Genomic DNA, 18,367 nt, shown 5'->3' on the forward strand with positions numbered 1-18,367 from the left:
CGCGGGTATTTCGAGCGTCGGCCGCCGGCGCGTACCTTTCCCTTTTTTGGGCTTGGGGCTGGCGGGGCAGGTTGCCGGATCCCGGTGCCCCTCGGTCCCGCCTTCCGGCACCGGGCGGGGCCCCCCCGCCCGCCGCCTCCTCACCCCGGGCGGCGGCAGGTGCAACGGCGGGTGCTGGCCGGGCCGCGCAGCCGGAGGCGGCGGGGAAGGTGCAGGACAAATCCCCTTCCCGGGGCGGGGGGTGCGGGAAGGGCGCGCAGGGATGGCCGGGACAGGGCTCCCCCGGTGCCTCTGCCGCAGCCCGCGCTGTTTCGGTCTTCGGCCCTCCGTGGGGATTTGCGGTGCGGTGTCATCACCGCGTTGAGAGGGGTCCCCGGAGGGTGACTTAATTATGGCTGGGTGCGAAGGACACCTCCTTCTTCGGGCTCCCTTAGCGCGAAGGGAAACGCGACTGCCAGACCTTCCCCCTGCCCTGTGTTTGCTGCTGTTAGAGAACAGAAAACCTTCTGCATATGGGAACAATAAGCAGAAATATAAATTTATTACTGCCAGAATATGTGCTGCTAAAAATGTCTACGTAGATGCTGTCACTTCAGTTTTCAGTCTATAGGTACCGCAGGGCGTCAGGCACAAACGTAGGGTAGAAGCTATACAACGTGGCAGAGTAGTAGATCGGATGGTCGGATGTGTTTCTTACCTCTGGTTTCTTCAAATAGTTCCATTTTGAACCTATAAAATATCCCTAAATGCCTGGCATTAAGTTGATTTATGAGAGGACATGGAGTTTACTTTGGAATTGTTGTCAGAGACCTCTGTTTTGAAGTGATCATCACTAAGCTTGTTGCTCAAAGTTTATGTAACTGAGGGAGATCTTAGTGCAGAGAGACTCATAATTGGACCTTAATGAAAACTGGGCGGGGGGTGGGGGTTACACAGAGCTTGCAGTTAAAGGATTATTGAGTACTTTCTTACCAAAATATGTTGTAGTTATTTTTGCAGCTCTTTTCCCACTTTACATGTTTCTTCATGTATAAAAAGACACTGTACATCTTTGTTCTTATATAAAATTGAAAAATCTTGTAGGAAAGACCGAAGTCCTTATCTTGTTTACATGATGTGTTTCTTGTCTCAGGACCATCTGTAGTCAAGATGTCACTATCCATATGTGTACAAGAGATAACAAGTAAACTGAAAGATGGTCCTGTGTTTACTGCTTACTGCTCACTGCATCAGGGTTCACTTTTTCCCCCTGATATTTAAGAGACCAGTAAATTTTCTATTATACCTGATGATTGAAGCAGTAGTGAGGAACTTAGACAAATTTCTCAGCTTAATTGTTGGCCCAGAACATGTATTAAGTATGCTTAAACAAAATTGGGAAGTATCAGAATATAATAAAAATGAAAGTTTATAATAAAAACAAGAGTTTGATTTGTAAAGAATAATGTTGAGCTATGTTAATAGCAAATTTGCTCCCTATAAAATCCCTGTTCCCACCTCTTGAGTCTTCCAGAAGTTTAGGGATGTCATGTCAATATGGTTGCTGCAGTTAGCTGCCATTAGGAGAAACATCTTATTGGTTCCTGTATACTGCTATAATAGGCAGTTTTATCATTTAACATATTAATAGTATAAATATATTTTTCAGAGTTAAAGTTTTAGATCACATTTACAGCAACTTTATAGTCTCATTGTAACGTTCAACAAACCTCTGACATGTCCACTTTATCTATTTTCTTTTTGTCTTATGTCTTCTGTTGGCAATGGTCTCTAACATAAAAATGTGAGAAATGCTTCTGCCTTTTTCAGCTGGTCACTTAAAATGTTTAAACTTCGCATTGTTCATTGTTGCTAGGAAAATATTAGGAAAACTGTTGAGCAGTTTTTCTCTGTGTATGAAGGACGTGTACAGAATCTGAGAATCTACAAGTTGTGCCTTTGTAATTTCTTGTTTGTATATAACCACTAGGCGTATTTTTCAGAAGATAACCCTATTGTTATATGATGAAACTTATGTTTGCTGCTGTTTGCTGCAGAAAGAAAACTTTCTGCATATGTGAGCAATAAAGCAGAAATACAAATTTATTACTGCCAGAATATGTGCTGCTAAAAATGTGTATATATAGATGCTGTCATTTCAGTTTTCAGAAGAAAATGCTGTCTTTTTAACTGCAGAAGAACAAGGCTTTGTCTTCCTGTAATTCTGAAGTGAAAGTTGTCATCAACAAGAAAACTAAAACCTTGTAAAAATAGGCGTTAGTAGTAGAATGCTGAAACAAACTTCTGGATTAGCTTCATTGGCTTTCCTGCTTCTTTTGCATCCCAAAGCATAAGCTTAAATCGTCTCAGAAGGACAAGGTCCGCCAGTTTATGGCATTTACCCAAGCTGGTGAAAGGACTGCTATATACTGCTTAATGCAGAATGAATGGAAACTAGAAGTGGCAACAGACAACTACTTCCAGAATCCAGACTTGTACTACAAAGAATCCATGAAAAATTCAGTAGACAGGAAGAAATTAGAACAATTGTATAATCGATACAAAGGTAAGGTGCTTTTTTTGTGGGGGTGGGTTTTTGGTTTTTTCTAATTATTTTGTTTGGGTGGTATTTCTGCTTTTCCCTCTGCCATTCTTAAGGACTTCTAAGGAAAGGTTGCTAGCTTTTGCTTCTTGTTCTGTGTTTGCAGTAGTGAGATAAGAATGAAAAAGGTTTTAAATGCTCTTAATGTTCAGTACACAACTTCTTTAGATATTCCTGTAGCATTTAAAGTAAATTCACGATAGGAAATTAAACCTATCAGGAGGAAATAATGTCAGCTGCATATGGTGTAAATATGGAATATATGGAGTAAAGCTTATTATGCAACTTTTTTGATTTATTGCCAGTGGCTGCTATTAAATACATGCACAATGTACTTTGTGTGGCAAAATAATACATATTATTCTTATACTAATACTTGGGGAGTTAATTTTATTCAAATATAGTGGTATTTCTATACATTAAAATAAGAAATGTTTCAGATAACATTACAGCTAGGAGTCTGATGAAACAGTTAAATAAGAAAACTCAAAAGCTAGTCATAGAAACTCCGTCCTTATTTTATTCTTTGTGCTAGCATATTACAGCAAAAGTGATGTGCCTGTTCAGAGAGGCTTGGAGGAAAAACCATGTGGAAGTGGATTAAAGACAGAGTTGTTTCTTTTCCATTTATTTTTATTTTACAGCATTGTTAAAAAGAACAGAAAAAATAAATGGAAAAGATAGTCATGTAGATATAAAAATGTACATGATCCAGGTAACAGTGCTTTCTGAAGTGTGGCCATGTGATATGAAAGTGTGCATTGTTCATTACATGTTAGAGCAGAGCAGACTGGAATCATTACTGGCCCCTGCTGAGATCCATACATCTTGTGTTTTAAAAGATGAACTCTTAACAATTACTCAACTATGATTTTATGTACTTTTCTAATTGCAGTATATGGCATGCTTTGTATACACTTTATCATGTTCTTATGATAGTTTCCACCTTTTTTCTGTTACTCTTTACATCATGTGTTCTAAGCATAGACATTCTTTAATATTTCATTATTATGTGGTAATGAATTGTGTAGGGACAAAGAACCAACAACACTAGAGCATTTCCTTTGTGGGGGAAAAAAAACAAAACAAAACAAATGAGAAAAAAAACCCACCCCAAAAACTAGAGAGCCACTTTTTTTGTTGTTTTTTCTTTTTTTTTGCATATATATATACACATACATGTCTACATCTTTTGCTTGCTCCTTGCATGTCAGTCTTGGAGATTGCTGGGTCAAATGTACAGATATGTACAAATTCATAAGTGCTACTAAGAATACCTAAATGAAAAAAAAATCACAAATGTTTGTTATTTATTATTCATCATTTTCTAGCAGTGGCAGACTGCATCAGTTGGTTTTTGTGAAAGAAAGCCTAGTTGGTTTTATGTCCATGTTTTGGTTAGCAGCACACCTTTGCAGTTCTAGCACTTTAACACTTAAGTATAAGTTGTAAACTTGAACAAAACCCTCACAAGATTTGATAGAAAACAATAAAAGTTTTGGTTAAGCACCATATGTTGCTTCATACATAGCTTAAACCTGAGTCACTGGCCTCGCAACAACAAGGAATTCCTTCGTCCTACAGGACAAAGAATACTACATACTAGATGCATTGCACTATATTTGAAATCTGAGATGAGTGATTTCTGAGATTTCTGTGCTGTCTTTTTGCTAGTTTTCTTATCTGTTTATCCAGCAACTCTGTCAAAACAACAATTTCATTTTTGTTCCCAGTTACCTGGATGACATGAAACGTGGTAAGGATGAAACAGTCCTTGCTGAAATCTATCAGAGAGTTTTTCCACTGAGTTCAACACTACTGTACTTTTCACCTTCAGTTCTTCAATTACTCCCCAAATATACAAGAAATGCATTTTACATGTCTTAGAACTAGATCTGGCATATAGCAGAATAGATATATTTACTTATTATTCCTGCTCAAAGGTCCTTGGGTTATACCAGGGTTGTAACTCTTTGTTTAATGGGTATAAATTTTTGCTAAATTAACTTTCTCTCTGCATTTTAACATTTCTTCCACTATCGTATCAGCTGGAAAAGTGGAAGAGATCTTAGCTTAACATCCCAAAAATTTTTTTTAAAAAAGTTTTCTTTAGACTTGATTTTTTTTTTTTTTTTTTTTTTTTTAAATCAACTTACTGGGTAAGGACCTAATAGCCTGGTTGAAAATCTTACCAGTTTAAGGAGTTGGTCTTAAATTTACTGGAGGGATACTTTTCTACATAGCCCAATTTAACGATACTGAAATGTCTTCCTATCAAAAGCTGGGAAACACAGTAAACTGTCGAGCTTTGAAAACTAAAGGTGTTGGGTTTGGGGGTTTTTTTGCTGTGTGGTTTGTTTTGTTTTTTCCTTCCAAATACTCAAGTGTACATGCAGGGGATTTTGTTTGTTCAGGTGTTGGGGGTTTTTCTGTGAGAGAGAATTTTGTTACAGTTACAGAATTGTTACAATGACACCTGCCCTGACATACATCGTTACAAAGTGTGGTTTTGACATTCAAAAGGCTGGTAAACTTAGTACTACTGAAATATATTTCCTAAATTGTGTTGTTTAGCTTAAGACCCTGTTATGCTAGGCATTGTTTGAGCAATGTTTTGGTGATTTCCCTAATTTATAATTAAAACCCCAAAATGTTTGAGTTAATTGTGGTCTTTAAACAGTTATAGTGGATTATCGTATATCCCTATCAGGAAAAAAATCTGTGGGCTCACTTGGTAGGTGTGTTTTTGTTGTGGGGTTTCTTGTTTTGGTTTGGTTTTTCTTTTAAAGTTTAATACATGCTAACCAACAAATATATCATATTTTGATGTGCTTATCAGCCTTACTATTTTTAGATGTAGTCAGGCATCTCCTCAATTAATTCAGATCTTTCATAGAGCATTGTGGAGAGAAGACAAAACTATTTCATTGATGTTAGCTCATGAATTTAGGAAAAAGTTGCAAAGCAATTTCTAGGGAAGTTTGCAGAATACTTAATCTATTTACAGATACTCTTCAAGGTACTTCTAAAATTTACTAGATTTCAAGGGAAGACGTTTGTGAAGTTTATGAAAAAATGAAGACCTGTGTTATGCAGCGTATCAAAACTGTGCAGATTATTATTTGTAAATATTTTTTGTAAATAATTACAATTCTCCTCTCTGTATTTTGAACTGCAGACCCACAAGATGAAAATAAAATTGGCATTGATGGGATTCAACAGTTCTGTGATGATTTAAACCTGGACCCAGCCAGTATCAGTGTTCTGGTTGTAGCATGGAAGTTCAGGGCGGCTACTCAATGCGAATTCAGTAAAAAGGAATTTGTTGATGGCATGACAGAGTTGGGGTAAGTATCCATTTCTGCATAGTTCAAAATGTAAGGTCTGAGCCTGGTTTATGTTTAAAACATTTTTAACTGAATTAAGTGTGAAGCTTCAGAAAGCTGGTAAGGCTGGTGCCAAGCTTAACCAGTGCTAAACACCTGTAGTGTCCGTCTTCCTTAAATAGGTGCTTTACTGCAAAGCCTTAACAGTGACCACAATAAGGGTGAAGCAAAATAATTTCTACCTGTACAGCAAGGAAAACAGGTATGCTGATCTTTTCATGTAATTCGTACAAGCGTATGCATGATTGTGTTAAGGTTTTGAGTTGGACTGTGTGCTGTTAAAAGCTGGAAGTCACTGGAGATGTGTGAAGGAAAAAAAAAAGTTCAGTCAGTGTTGAAGCAGAAAAGAAATAGGAAAGCAGAAAAGAACTTTCAGTTATCTCATTTTTACCATATCACCACCAAATGCAACTTTTTATTTTTACTGGTTTCACAAACCATAGTTTTCTCTTATTGCCATGTATACTAGATACTTTATTTGTACAGAATATCTATAAGAAATGGAAATAAAAATGAGGGTATTAGTAGTAAAAAAGGTTGTTTAGTCTGGCTGTGATGTAACTGATAAAAATTTTTTTCCTTCCTGGATTATGGAGCTGTTCTGGATAATAGAGGTTAAACCACGTTGCCTCTGTTTAGCAATAAAGTCGAGCATTTACCACCATAAAATAATATTTTGTGTATAACTTTTCCTTGGAAGAGATGCAGTATTTCTAATATATGGAGCTGTCAAAATGATTTTTTTTTTTTAAAAACAGATTGCTTTAGATGGGCGGAGAATTACAGTTTATTAGTTGTGCATACTTTTTTGTAGCTAAATAATTTCATTTGATCTTAGAATGGCACCTTATCAATACCTTTCTACAATAAACCGACTTCTCACAAATGTGGTGGTTGTTTCTTGAGCAGGCGTCCTAGTAGTCTGTTGGTACTGACCTCATTGGTTATTGACTAATTTCTAAGCTTTCCTTTTTAGGTAAGGGTATTCAGAAATTGTGATTAAATGACTTTTGAGATCATCTGAACTGCTTTATTTTGTCCCTTTGGGTAGCTTTGGATAGAGACTGTAAGAATAATTATGATTTTCTAGCCACAGACAGTAATCACGTGCTCATGCTGTTACATTAAAGACTGCCAGCATTATTTGATATAACTGATTAAAAAGGCTTTACTAAACCACCTGTGGCTTCTGGCCTGGTTTTTGTTTTGTAACTTTATTGTCACATTGCTCTGTGTCCTCATGACTGTCTGATACAGTTTCACAGAAGTCTGTGATTTTTATCTCTTTCTGCTCAACACACATTATTGTGTTCTTGGGAGCATAATCTGATCATACCTGCTTGCTGTTGGTATAGTGCTTATTGAGAATTTGGAATTATTTTGTTACATACTGGAGGTGCAGTGTCTGTGGTTTTTAGCACTGAACATAGGTAAAGGTCTGAATGAAAAAAAATTTCCTGAGGCTTAGTTCATATAGCACTTTTAGGATGTGTATAGGAAGGTATGATATTCATCCCTATCGTAAACTAGATCAAGTCCCCATGAAACTGAATTTTTCGGTTGAAGACTGTTGGCAGAATTCTTTATCTTTTCTCTACCAGGTACTGCTGGAGGCCAGAAAGGTGCTTATTTTTATCTGTACCATGCAAGATAGTTAAAACTGCATCTGCATCTTATGGATTTTGCTATAGTTATCCAGCATTTAATAAAATTATTCTTGAACCTTTAGAATAAATACAAACATTTAGCTGCTGAGAACTTTCAAATGTAAGGTGTAGTTATGATAGCTGCTTCTTTGATACCCACTTCCTTTGCTTTTTGTTTCCAGGTACAATTCAGAATGTTGGTGATATCCTATAAACCTTGAATATTCATTTGATTCCTTGGTGTGAGGGAAACCCTTTTTCTTTTAAAATCAGCTCAAGCACTATCACTGAAAATGCTCCAGTCTTGTGTTGTTAAGGGACGTGTTCCTGCTAAAATCTCAGTAACTTGATTCTGTCTTAGAATGTCTTACCTGTGCCAGGCTGTTGAGTGGTTTGTCAGCCTTCAAGCTATTGTCAAAGGCTCATTTTTTTCCTGGGTTTTGTGTTCTGTGGTGGAGAGAGGATGACTGCAAATCATAGTTCATTTTGTTGGAAAGTCCTTTAATGTTAAGGTTAACTGTAAGCCTAGTATCCAGCTCTTCATTTACATAAAGCAGGGAATAAGTAATGTCTATCTAGATTAAAGCAAAAACCCACACCCTTGTGCTGCAACAGTTGTAAAAGGGGAAATTATAACAGATTTCATTGAGATTTATATGTTCTTTAAGAACAAAATAACATCTATTGTCTGAGTTCATAAATTCATGAAGAGACCGAGAAAAGAAGTTAAACCTGAATCCTGTTTAGGTTGTGTACTTAATGGATGTCTATATATAATGTTCCACTTAAAATCGTTTCATAAAGACATATGAGTGTTTATATTTTTAAGAAGGCTATCCGGAAGGATACTCTGTGTTTTTCTTAACTACTGTTTTATTTTGCTCTGAAACTAAACCTTAAAAACTAAAAGAGAAGGAAAAAGAAAAAAAGTAAAAATATCTTAAATATTTACAAATAATATAACCTCTTTTGAACAGGTGTGACACCACAGAAAAACTAAAAGCTCTATTGCCAAGACTGGAACAAGAGCTAAAGGATCCAACAAAGTTCAAAGATTTTTATCAGTTTACTTTTAACTTTGCTAAAAACCCTGGACAAAAAGGTCTAGGTAAGTAGAAAAAAATAGAAAATATCTACAGACAGAGAAGTCAATTCCAAATACTTTGAATAATACAGTTTTCTCATTGATAATTTTATAGTAAATTCTTTATTGATTTCTTTCACTGACATCTTCTCTTTCCCATCTTCTTTCAGTTAATCTCTTCTTTAATGTCCCCTTGGTACAGATAATTTAATGGGGTTTTCTGCTAATATTGACATTCTTTCTTCTCTTGTTAAAGGAAGTTCCTACAGTTCTTAGAGACCTGTTGGAATTTTTTTTTAAAAGACTGAGCTAGTGAGCTACTTATGTTTTCCATTTTGTTCAGAACAACTGAAACAAGATGTCCATATTGGCTTAAAAAGAGAAAACTATGGGCAAAAGTTAATGCTTTTCTAAGAATTTTTAGGTTTAGATCACAGTTTTCATGTAAAGACTAGAAAAAGAATATTATGGACTTGGCTCCAGGCTAGTGAATAGAAATAGGCATACAGTTTATAAAGTATTAATTTTTTTTGTAGTTTGAGATTTGACCCAATCCATGCCTTGTATCGCTGGAGTAAAATGGATATGATCTTTAAATTCCAATGTTTATTCTCTTCAAATCAAAAATATCTGTAGTTTGTGAATAGATGAAAAAAATTGTAAGATGAAATCCAATATCCTTTCATATTTATGTCCACTTTCAAAAGACACTGTGTATGAAGGAATTAAACTGTTTTGTGTGTAGAATAGCACCGTACCATCATCACTGTTCTCTTTGTGCTGCAGATAAGAGGAAGTGGGGTTTTTTTAGCATAGCCACTTTAACTCTGTGTCTCCATTACTTGGCAAGCAGGTTAATAAATACTTTATCTTAAAAATTGTTGGAAGAGTAGTGAGATAGAGGAGCAAAATATTGATTTAGACTGCCTTAGCTGGAGGTGTCTGTTCCACATTCTTTCTTGGGAATTACTTTGAATAATATATCTTGTCTTTCCTAGTGTCTTTTTTTTTTTCCCCCAACTGTTGGCAACTTTTAGCCAGTTTCCATTTTTCGTTATTTTTTGCAGCAATTTAATTTTTTGTTACATGTGTCAGTCTTTTCATGGGTTACATGCCACCTTTCCAGACACAAAAATGCAATAGTCTTGTAGTGGTTCTATGAGGCTGCTTGGAATTCAAGTCCCTTAGTAGGTGTTCATTTTCTTGCCTCTCTTCATTAAAAAGCCTAGTACTTTCAGATTGTGGAAAAGGTAAGTCACTTACAGCTGAGGTTGAAATTTATGGGATACCTAAAGAAATATTACAAATGGCTTCCTGTTTTAATTGGATCAATTCCAACATGAAACTCATGTACTTGGGAAATACGTCTCAAAAGCTTTTCACCTAAGCCTGCACAAAGAGAGGAGGAGGGAAGGCAGCCCAACCCAGATTATGGAACTGAATGTACTGTTTATTTGACATGAAGAGGAAAAAGGAAACTTACTTGTTTTCCATTACTTCTGTTTATTCGCTATGGAGGCCCTTTCATTTCTAAGTTTGTCATCTCTGTTGTGTAAGAATGGTGCTTATTGGCAATAAAACACCTAAGTGCCTTCTTGCACTAAGTGTTGAAGTATTAGCAGGAGAAATGCAAAAACTAAAGTTAAGCTTAAAATAAACTGTAGAAAGAGTTGACTGGAACTGTTGCTGATTTCAGTTTTCAGGAATTTTAATAATTCTGGTAATACTTACTGTTACTTAATTTCAAGTAGTGCTTAGTTCTTACATGGCAGTATTCTGGTGATGTTTTTTGTCAGACTTTTTCTAGTTTTGCAAAGATAATTCTAGATATTAGATAAGTATAAGCAGGTGCCAGTGCTCTTATTCCAGTGGAGATACACCACATTTTTCTCTGGTGTGAACTTGGATCACTATAGATCAAGTAGAAAGAGAGTGCTAAGCAAGCATATTGACTAATCTGACATTTTTGAGTGATTGAGGTCAGTGATGGCTTATCCAAATAAAAATTAACACTGTATAGGTTTGGAGTTGGAATCTTTTCAGGGAATGCCGTTATATTCAGCAGAGCAGAGAGATGAAGGAAAAAAATAAGTTTACAGGTCGGCATTTACAACATGCTGCTTCCTGCTGCGATTATTTTAAGAGCTATGTTTGTTCTTTTTCAGCAAAAAAGTGTTCATCGAGGAAAAAAAAAAAATCAGTCAGTTTTCTTACAAGACTGTCTGTATGAGCTGAGAATTCTAGTTGCTTCAGCCACATTTAATATAGGCTCGGGTGCTTTTTTACTTTATATCCTCTTGTCTGTATACTCTATGTATTTTCTTCCAGAATGAGAAACTCCACCTTCCCTCCCTCTCTCCACAACTAATGTTAGAGGTGTTTGGTATTCGTGTCCCAATGACTGTGTGCCTTATTGTCAAGGAGATGTGGGAATTTATCTCATCCATGTACAAAATCTGTTTCTCTCTTACTAAGTTTGGAGCCTTGGCTCAGGATGCTTTTATGAATTCAGTCCAGACAGTTAAAGAGAATGTATAATTAGATTGGTTACCAAACAAGCTGGTATAAATCTCTGTGTAGCTCTGTCTAGGTCATCTTAAGGTGTTGACCTCCCCTTCTTCTCCCCATGCACCTTAGATGACATGCAGTGCTACCTAAATATAGGATACTCCTAAGCTACTGCCCTAGCGGCTTGCCTTAAAATATTTCTGGTGACAGGCTCCCATGATAGTGCTTGCCTACTCATTTCCATACGTTCGCATTTGAGTTACGACTTGAAGACTAAGAGGTCAGTAAGTTTGTATCAAGTAGGGATAGAAGTGAATGGTTTTAGTTAATGAAGTGGAAATAATCAAAGGAATTCTTTCCTAATTTTCAATTACAAAATATTTTAATGTGATATTTCTGGGGTGTTATCCAACGCTGCTTCTTACTACACTCAGAGCTTAAATCACCAAGTCTGGTAGTTCTTGCACTCAGGAGAGTCATCTGTAGTCTAAAAGAATATTGTTTGATTCTCAGGTATACTCGCGACCTATGAATACGCCTATTTGAAAACTAAGCAACTTTGACATAGTGCCAGTGACAAATGGGAAATTCTTATTCTTACCAGATTGTTAATAATGGTTCTTCTGTTGGATCCTTCAGGCTGAGTGCTAATGCTTTTTTTTTTAACAGAAATAACTTGAGAATAGAGCTCATCAGAAAAATGTCTGTGATAGTCAAAAAAGACGCATTAATGCAATTATTTTTCATGTTTTTTATCTTAACATATTGAAACTATAAGAAATTACTGAAATATCTCTGAAATGTTCAAACAGTGATGCTTTGGTTATGAGTCAAATTCATTGCTCTATCAGTATTTTAATATGTTTCAGATTACTTTTTTTTAAAATCTATTTCTGCTGTTTTAAGAAGTGATAAGCAGCAACTACTACTTTATTTTTTGCCCCATTTCCCCTGAAGAACATCAGGAAATACAGTGATTCATGGATTCCTTTTTAATATGCCAGGTGGTCTTTAAATTTAAGAGAAACACTTATATAGTGTATACCCTTGTGCCAGACAGGATCAATGTCTACCAAAACCCTTCCTCGCAGATGTTTTTCTAACCAAATGTTCAGTGGTGTGCTAGCCATATATACTAACTTGCCTTTTCAGTTTCAGTAGTTATAACCAAGATTTGAGATCTGATTGGCAGTGGTCCTCTGGCTGAAAAAGTTTGGGAGCCACTGCCTTCACTTAATATAATCTTAAATCTCCAGTAGCAGGTCTCCTACATCTATGTCCATGCTTGCTCAAACCTATTGTTAAATTACTTTTTTTCTTTTTCTAGCATATAACTTAAATATCTATTCCTGAATTTTCAGTGCAATACTTACTCATCCAGAGCAAATAGACAGAATACATGTCTCCTTAGAGTTAGTAACAACTTTTTACATATTTTGCAACTAAGTATGTGTCTTCCCTTAGTCTCTCGACTGAGTAAAACCAACAACCCTGATAAATTTTATCTTCCAGTTCTCTGACATTGGAACGGTATCTTCTCTTTTCCTTTGCAGTCCAATTGATCTAACTTTCTCTTGTACCCAAACAAGCTCGATATCTTCCATGTGCCTTAGATACTTTGCTCTTTGTTTTACATCCCATTATTAAGTTTGCTTATGTTTATAATACTGATAGTGGTCTATTATATTACTGGGTTTCTGCAGAGCTGCAATGCACACAGTTAATTCTGATCTTGTATTTCTGTAGTCAATTATTCCCACTACCTATATGACTTTGCACTTCTCTTTAATGAAATCTTTATTTACTTCCAAGTGGTTTTCCAATTTGTCCAAATAATTTTGAATTCTAATCCTGTCCTCTACTGTGCTATGCTTTTTCAGGTTTTGCGTAAGTTGCAGATTTAATAGAAGTTTTCTTTGTATCATCTGAGTTACTTAAGTATTGGACAGTATTAGATACAGGACTGACCCCCATGGATAAGTTACTTCCACCAGTTCGGCAGAGAACCACTGAGGTTCTTCTACAACCTCCTTTGATCTCTGTGTAGTCTCAAAGATAATAGGTAGCAGTTTGAGGTTGCATCAGCACACTGAGATGAATTTCACCATGTCTAGCTTCACTCTGGGCACCAGCGCTTTCAGACTGAATTTCTAAAAGTTGTTTATCAGATTACTGTCAGTTTTCATTGAACCTTTTTTGCCTGGAGCATATCTTGAAAAAAATCTGTGTATCCAAACCACTTCTCTTCCAGGAGATATCTACAGGATGCATAGTATCTTTTGTTACACCAGCTGACATTTGTAAGGGAGGGAGTGGGAAGGCACAGAAGTCCTTCTTAGAAGTTTTCTTGGTGATAGAAGAATTTTGGTGATACCCGACACAGTCGTCTTTGCAATACAGTAGATTTTACTCCAGGAAAGAGCTCTGGGGGGAGGTGTGTGTATGCAATTTTGCGTTTTATTTGTTTTTAGAACAGCCTGTCTTTCATTGCTTTTTAATTTCTTCTTATTCTACAGCTTCCCTCAAAACCAGTGCAAGAAATTCTGCCTTTATGTAATTAAATGGGAAGAATCCTCTCCAGTAAATTAATTTACATCTATTCTGTCATTCCCCAAAATAGGCACAGAGTTCAGTACAACAATACTCATTCCTAAAAACAGGACTGCCTTTTATAGGAGTCTTTTCCACAGTTCATGTGGTGATACTAGGGAAATTTTATTTCCCTTTATATCTACAGGACTTCTGTCTCTGTAGTCTCATCCAACTTGAATGTAGTACCAGTCCCCCTAGGTGACAGCTTGTGTAAGTAGTGAGATGCAGGAGGCAAAAACATATTGTATAAGATCTATCATGGTTTTCTTTAAGCAGAAAATTATGTTCTGAATAATGTTACTCAGGACCTAACTGTCAAGTGTCTTTCAAATGCATCTGAAGAGATTTGATTATTATCTAAGAAAAAGATGAATGCTTATAACTGTTAAGACTATTGTTCTCTAAGTGGTGGTCAGAATTCAGGAAAAAAAGATAGCAAGGTTTCAACACAGCATTGCCATCTCAATGGCTACGTATTGGACCTGGCAGGCATAATATTTAGATATATTAAACTTCATCGGAGTGTTTTATATCTATTTTGAGATAATGTAAAAGGTGCAGTTTATTAAGGTCTGGTTTGCCAGGAGACTTTTACAAAGAATTATTATGGATAACTGTGATTCTGTCTGTTTAATCTGCTGTCATGTTATTGCTAATATATTTAGTACAATAAATCTTTCAAGTTTTGCATGGTGCAGATTTCGAGAGGTTTATCTCACCTTGGAGAAGTGTATCTCACCTTCTACTCCCAGTTTCCCAAAGTGAAATTTTGCATCCTAGCTCTTGGTTGATGTGTATGAAAGAATAGGATTACAGATCTTTTGCCATGCTGTATACAGAGCAGTTCAGATTTCTGAGGACACTGTCGAAGCTCAAAACAAAGCCTTAGATCCATCTTTTTTTTTTTTTGAACCTGATACTTACTGTGAGTCTCTTAATGGGTCTCCCTTCGAGCCCCAACAAGATATGTTCAGGAGATCCCTCATACTCAGGAGTTTACTAAAGTTTGTTTCAGCACCGTGGAGGAACTTAATGCATTCTTTCATGGTCTTCGACTTTCAACATGGAAACAAAAAGCAGATTTGGTCCTTCATCAGTCCTTTGTGGTCCCTTCGCCTGCTTGCTGGCTCAAAAGGTTGTGCTTCCTTCTCTCTGCCAGTTTCCTGGGATCAAGCAGCAGATGATGCATGAGGAGGTCATTCAGACTTGAATCAAATATTACGTCAAGACCAGAAGAATGACTATCTTTGCATCCGGTATGTGGACTTCAAGGAGGTTGCATCTTCTATGAGCAGATGAGTATAACGTGCTCTTTTTAATTGAAGCAACATCAGCTTTGGCTTTCATCATAGTAGTATCTCAAGATTCTTTGAAGAGACACTCAGACATTAGGGAAGGCTACCTGGCTATTTTTTTTTTCATTTTTTCCCCCCATAAATAGTTATCAGATTTCCTCCACTTTCAATGAAAAATTAGATTGATCCATTTGTAGGGTGTTTGTAGGAGTGAGTGGATGGAAGAAGCTGAGGGAGTTCAATAAATTAATTTCATGTTTACTTTGGAAGAGGTCTATGAATGCTGTGTTTTAGGTGTTTCGATGGCCTTTGCCTGTGTATATGGTCCTTGCTTTATTTTTGTTCACATTTTTCTTTCTGAAAATGCCAGCAATTTGAGAAGCTTAGTATAGAACAGGGTGCTCTGATCAAAAAAGGCCAATAGTAGAAGAAAAAATGTGGCACAACTGCCAGTTCTAGTAATGCCTCATTGATTCTTTTGCTCGTGTTTGGTTCTTACTTGGGAAATGTATATCCAGTCAACTTTAAGTCATCTGTTGTAGTTTATCTGAATTGTACGTGGAGAGATTTGCAGAGATGGAAGGTTCATTAGGCTGCACTCAAACTGACATTTAGATAGCTATCTTCTTCTAAGCCTAGCTCACGTTCAGAAGCAGTTTATCTGCTTTTGTGCAGTTGGTGCTTAAGATAATAAACATGAAAGGTTTGCATGGAATCAGCCTGCTTCAGTGTGGCAGATGCTGAGATAGAGTTAATAAGCACAGTCAGACCCTGCCCGATTCCTGCAGAGCTCGTCACTACTCTCCCCTGTCCACCACAGGGACTTTGACACTGTGCATTATACATCCCCTAACATAAAGCACTGGGAAGCTCTTTGCTTATGGCTTTTCAGGGATGAATGGATCCAACTAAGCTGGATCCTGAGTTTAGCCACTTCCAGTATTTGTGTCATACTCCTTATCTGTTTTTCCCTTCTCTCTTCCTTCTGTGGGGAGCTCCTAGTTGCAGATAAGGGCTATTTTTCTCTAAACTTTTGGCAATTTGGTGAAGGATTTTTAGGTTGAAACCTGATGGTATTTTCTTGTTACTTTGCTATGTGGCTTTTGTTTGTTTGTAGAAGAAGGAAAAGTCTGATAGGAAAGAAACTAATTCTTGTGTCCATGTTCTTAGTAATTTGGAGGCCAAAGAAGACTCTTAAAATCATTCAGATGAGGAAACAAGGAATCAAGTAACTCACTGAATCTTGCAAGTATTCATTTGATGTTTGTTGGTCAGGTAGTGCAATAGTCCAATTTTTGAGATAGATTGACACCAATTTCCACTGTTCCCACATCTGCACCAGTTTTGGCATGGTGTCCAGGAATTTTATTGAAACAAAACAATTTTGTGCAATGTGGCTTTTGTTTTAGCTTTACAGAAGTATATTTGACTGTGGTCACAGTAAGAAAATAAGAGGGAGGAGATCAAAGAATATCAACCAAATGATACTTTAGGGCAAATTATATGACTATAAAGAAAATATCTGAAGTTCAGCCTCTTGCAGAGGCTACGTATGTTTTCACAAAGCAATTGAATGACAGATTTATGTCTTGTCCAGATTCATTTTTTATGCAGTGTTGGGAACTGGACAGTTTGTTATTCTTTTCTTTTCAAAGCTATAGGATAAGTTTTGGTTCAAGCACTGGGGAGAGAAAGCCTCAAATAAAGGGGCTCTTGGCTCTGACAATTTCATTTCCAAAACTTTCTTTTTTTTTTTTCCTCATCCTTATTAACTGGTCTAATAAAAATAACTTTTCCTTCCTACAAGCTTTGTTACATTCTTTACTAATTTGTTGTTTTCTGTCTGTAGATGGACTGGGTAAGACTGATGCATCCTGTTATTTTGAAAAAAAAAAAAAATAACATTACTGCCCATGTAGCTTGAGAGAGTACTATTTGAATAAGACTCATTGGTGAGCACTGACACCTAAAACAAGCTGCCCAAAGTCTCTCATAGAGATGACATATAAATAGCAAAGTTTATGATATTGATAAGAAGATTAAACATCAGTAAAGGAAGAAAAAGACAGTACTGGGACAATCAGTTAATCTCAAAACATTAAATTAAAATAAATTACTTGTTTACAAGCTCTAGAACATGATGGACTCTACCATCATAATGTACAGAACCTGGTTAATATGCTAACTAGGGATCATGAGGGCAACAGTGGCTAATATTAAAGTATTCTTATAAATAAAGACTTTAAAATATCATTAGGAGGTCAATGTAGTTCATTTAGTCTTTTTTTCTTTTAAGTTATATCAGTAATTCAGATGAATTAGTTTTAATATTCTGACAGCTTCAAACATGATTGCATGAGCAGCTCTATTGGTAGGGCAGTCTGAGAGCTGGAAAGCTCTGTTTGGCAGAGGATGACAAGTGAGTGCTGCAGTCCCAGAGTGTTGTTTTGGCACAGCAGGTCTAAATGAACTTCATTTCGTGTTCCTCATAAATCCTACTTTCCAGCCAGTTCTTTGCTATCTGATGCATTATCTTTCTGTTTTCTTACTTCCTTGATTACTTGTGTGCAGTGACTTCATTGTCCTTGTCCAAAATCATAGCAAAGGGGTGAGGAACTTAATTTGATTTTTTTTTTTATTCATGCAAGAATCTAATAATGATTTTTCTGTTGTTATTGTTAATAAGATAAGCATTTGATCAGATCTTGAAAGTAGATGTAGGCTGTCTATCTAATAATGTATTTCTCCTGCATTAATTGTGCTAATTTGTTATCACTTCAGGCTTTCTGTTCAATCGGGGTAGAAGAGGCTGAGGGTTTTTTTAAAACAATTTTAGAATGAGGCTTTAATGTTTCAGAAATAGATCATACTGCATACAAAATGCTTTACTTCTGATTGTGAAAAACTGATTGTTTAATAATTCAAAAGTGTAAAGCACTCCTTTAAAACATACTAAAGCATGTTTACTATAATAAATGTTATTTACAAAGTCATGTTTAAAATAAAACATTATTTTACTAACCTTTTCCTCCTTGAACTTGCTTTACTTAGATATTGTATATATTTAAAATTTTTTTAGTAATTTTAGTAATTTTGTCATGGTAATTGCTATCACTCTTAGGTGGCTCAGTTCTTAGGGTTTTACTACAGAAAGCTTTATAGATGCTGTATGTAGCCACAACTAGACTAGATATCTAGAAAGCTGAACATCTAGATGTTGAAGCTTTGTTTCAGTGTATGTAAAAACTTTGAACTATAAAGCCATTATCCTGAAG

The 18,367-nt window shown here is 36.2% G+C and overlaps 1 protein-coding gene across 6 annotated transcripts in view; it reads left to right on the forward strand.

Moving 5' to 3' along the window:
* DCUN1D2 (defective in cullin neddylation 1 domain containing 2) overlaps positions 1–18,367 on the forward strand; it is a 28,144-nt gene that overhangs the window by 472 nt on the left and 9,305 nt on the right. For 2 of the 6 annotated variants that reach the window (XM_074815234.1, XM_074815228.1), the window contains exons 2-4: positions 2,329–2,545; positions 5,760–5,928; positions 8,591–8,721. In XM_074815234.1, coding sequence (XP_074671335.1) covers positions 2,329–2,545; positions 5,760–5,928; positions 8,591–8,721 — 517 coding nt within the window. Of the gene's footprint in view, positions 1–4; positions 210–2,126; positions 2,546–5,759; positions 5,929–8,590; positions 8,722–18,367 lie in introns of those variants that run through there. The other 4 variants (XM_074815233.1, XM_074815232.1, XM_074815231.1 and 1 more) reach the window with 4 other exon arrangements.

Source organism: Strix aluco, chromosome 2 (genome assembly GCF_031877795.1).
Source record: "Strix aluco isolate bStrAlu1 chromosome 2, bStrAlu1.hap1, whole genome shotgun sequence".
Taxonomy (NCBI): domain Eukaryota; kingdom Metazoa; phylum Chordata; class Aves; order Strigiformes; family Strigidae; genus Strix; species Strix aluco.